Source organism: Alligator sinensis, unplaced genomic scaffold (genome assembly GCF_000455745.1).
Source record: "Alligator sinensis unplaced genomic scaffold, ASM45574v1 scaffold1197_1, whole genome shotgun sequence".
In the NCBI taxonomy this organism is placed as follows: Eukaryota; Metazoa; Chordata; order Crocodylia; family Alligatoridae; genus Alligator; species Alligator sinensis.
This window is the reverse complement of record NW_005842652.1, coordinates 643,150-646,244: the sequence shown is the minus strand read 5'-3', so window position 1 is coordinate 646,244 and position 3,095 is coordinate 643,150. Positions and strand designations below refer to the sequence as shown.

At 50.5% G+C, this 3,095-nt stretch overlaps 1 protein-coding gene across 3 annotated transcripts in view; it reads right to left on the bottom strand.

Annotated features, from left to right (window-relative positions):
* SPTLC1 (serine palmitoyltransferase long chain base subunit 1) overlaps positions 1-208 on the bottom strand; it is a 54,109-nt gene extending 53,901 nt beyond the window's left edge. For all 3 annotated transcript variants that reach the window (XM_006033677.3, XM_025215566.1, XM_025215567.1), the window contains exon 1: positions 76-208. In XM_006033677.3, the coding sequence (XP_006033739.1) occupies positions 76-135 (60 nt within the window). In that variant the 5' untranslated portion in view covers positions 136-208. The remainder of the gene's footprint in view (positions 1-75) is intronic.
* Between the last annotated feature and the right edge of the window lie 2,887 nt (positions 209-3,095).

The following is a 3,095-nucleotide window of genomic DNA, read 5'->3' as shown; positions in this document are numbered from 1 at the left end:
CCCCCCCGCCCCAGACGGGCGCGTGGGGGGAGGGGGGGGCCGACGCCGCGTGCCCCGGGCGGAGGGGTCGCTCACCTCGTAGAACGCCTGCACCATCTCCACCAGCACCCACTGCTGCCCCATCGCCGCCGCCATCCCGCTTCCGGCGCCACTTCCTTCCCTCGCCACTGCGCCGGCGCCGGGCCAGCGCGCATGCACACAGCGCTGCAGGCGGAGGAAGGGGAGGGTGGGGCCGGAACCAGGGGCCACGCCCCCTCCCCGCCCAAGTGGGAGGTGCCATTGTCCGGAGGTGACGGAAGGTGTTGCTCTGGGATGCTTCCAACTGTCCCCGTGGCCGTGGCGGGGCAGTGCAGCCTAGTCGGCCGGTTCCGTGTGCTGCTCCCTCCCTGCCTCCGCCCTCAAGCTCCTGCTAAACCTCACCTACATAACGTAGCTAGCTGCTCAGTCGCGCAATAACTGTGTTTATTTTACACCCGCAAAGCCCTCGTCACCCCTTCAGCGGCTCTTTTGGTGGGGGGTTGGGCTAGGGTGGGTTTTTTTATTTATCCTTTGCCCATTGCTTTGCACCTGTGGCCGGTCTAAACGTACTGCCTGGTTCCCCAGTCAGTCACGTGATAAATGTAATGTGTGGTCGGTATTACGCAAGTCAGGTTCATCACGGGATAAGTTTAAAGCAGCCACGGGTGCAAAAGTAATTGTCACAGGATAAAATGGCTAGCCCAGCCCCCCAAATGCACTGGTTAATCGTGATCGGTTCAAAAGCAGGTACGTTGTGGAAGAGGCAGATGGCTGCAAGGACCTGGAGTTGGGAGGAGATGGCAAAGAGCATCTCCTGCCAGCTGTGAAGGAATTCACCTGGCAGGTTATTAACTTTCAACAGGGTCAGCTGCTCATAACCAGCAGAGGTGACATGTAGGGCATGTACCCCATGACGGCCGCACTCCCTGCTTGGGCGACAGGCAGGCAAGAGTTCCGGTGCCCCCCCCACCCCCGCAAGTGTCCGCCGGGGAGTAGGAGCACTGGATGAAGCGCCGCAGTCACTTCTGGGAGCACAGCGGCTGCCTCCCAACTGGTGCAGTTAGCTGCGGGGGGCACCAGTTGCCAATGATAACCAGCAAAATGCACCTTGCCATAAGGACTGTTTAGAAAAAAAGGGGGGAAAAAACAACTAGGGTTGGATTCTGGGTGCAGACAGAAGTAATAATTTTTGCCTGATCTGACGCCAGAAAGCAGTTTATAGCTGTGGCCAAACACAAGTGCGCAGCTGCAGACAGCTTCCAGTGAAAATCTGACCCCTCGTTGCATGAGGAAAACAGTGACAGGCTGGGAGGCAGGGCAGACAAGTTACAAAAGATGATGCATTTTGAAACATCTTTATCTGATACCTCATTCAATGGGGAGAGTCAGATTTTCACCTGAAGCTGTCTGCACCCATGCACTCGTGTTTGGCAGAGAGCCCTGGCGGTTACTGTGGGAACCTGGCTGCAGGCCCCCACTGGAACCAATAGTGAACTTCTGTTTGGTCTGGGATAGGGGTAGTGCTATAACTCAAAATGCTTTGCAAAACTCATTCCGAGTTACAGCTCACAGCTGCGCTTCTGTCTGCAGCCTCTAATATTAACTGAACCAGTTTAAATTTGCACTTTGCTAAGCAGCTGGCATACAGGAAGGAGACGTGGCATAAGACTCTGTAGTAGTCTGTCCAACTTCTCTTCAAACTTGCCAAGATAAAGCACAAATCTGCAGTGACCGAGAGGAGTGAACTTAATCTGTAGACCCTATGATTGAGTTCAATTGAAAGTTTGGCATTCAGCCAAGCAGATGCTGGCATTGAGCACAAAGATGTCCTAACTCTACTCAAAGATGTCCTAACTCTGTTGGGAGGTTACTTTTGGCATACAGCCAACATTTCCATAATAATAGTAGAAGGACACTTGTTTGCAAAGAATGAATGAGTCTTAAGAAAAAAAATATAATCTCAAATTTCACAACTCTACTGATAGCAGGAAGAGTGACTTACTTTTCAGATCATTTAAATGGACTGAAGACTAAATCTAATATAATCTGAAACTCTGCTACTACACATTACTTTTGTTAAGCAAGGATTATCCCTAACCTTGAATAAAGTAGCTTTGGGCTAACGCTGGTGGCCAAAAGCTGCCCTAACCAGGCAACTGAGGGTCTGACTAACCACTCAGCTTCCTCAGGAACAGGGAGTAGATTGCAAGGAGGAGGCATACTGGTCAGCATATGCTGCCTAGTAGCAGTGGCTCACCTGCATAATTGCTTCTTTGGTAGTGATAGACTGGCATAAACTACAGCAACCCTGACATTATTGTTACTTCATGATTTTGTGGAGAGGAGGGCTCAACTGAGTGCTTGGGATGTTGAGTCCTATTGTATGTAGCCAACTTGGTTCCCTGTTCAGGGTATGCACTGAGAGTTAGATCCGTAAAGGGATATGTGTGTCACCACTTATTTTTTAAATACTGGTCCCTGGAACAGTCAACACCACTGGGTTAGTATTGCAGCTTACTATATGGTGCATGTGGGGAGGAAGGTGTTTCAATAGAATTCGCAACAGTCAGCACGCCAAGCTGGTAGCAAGCCAGTAGGAAATGCTTGAGAAAGAGAGAGGTGTCTTAAATCCCAAGCCTCTCTGGTGTTTGGACAACTATGTCAGGTTGGGATTTGCAACCTGGAACAATCTCTTGGAGTTGGACACCTAAATTGTCCACTTTAGAAGTGAATGACTGCTCACCCACTAGACAGCAATTATACTCGCCCAGAAATTGTGAGGTCTGGATCCTAGGCTCTTAGTCTGAGGGTATTCAAATCTACACAGTTCACCTCCCAGGAGAGAGTCCTAAGAACCAGGCTATAGGTTAATCAGGTTGGGAACACTCTCAGCTTTAGTTGAAGCTGTGTTACTGTGTGGCAAAGATTTCTAGATGTGTGGGGCCAGGAAGGAGTCACAGAGGATCTCTGTAGCCTCATGTTTAGGAGTGGCTGAGATGGGGTCTGGCCCCTGCTCCCTGAAATATTTCCATATTTTATTCAGTGACTGACTATAAAATGCATGAACCATTGTGGCA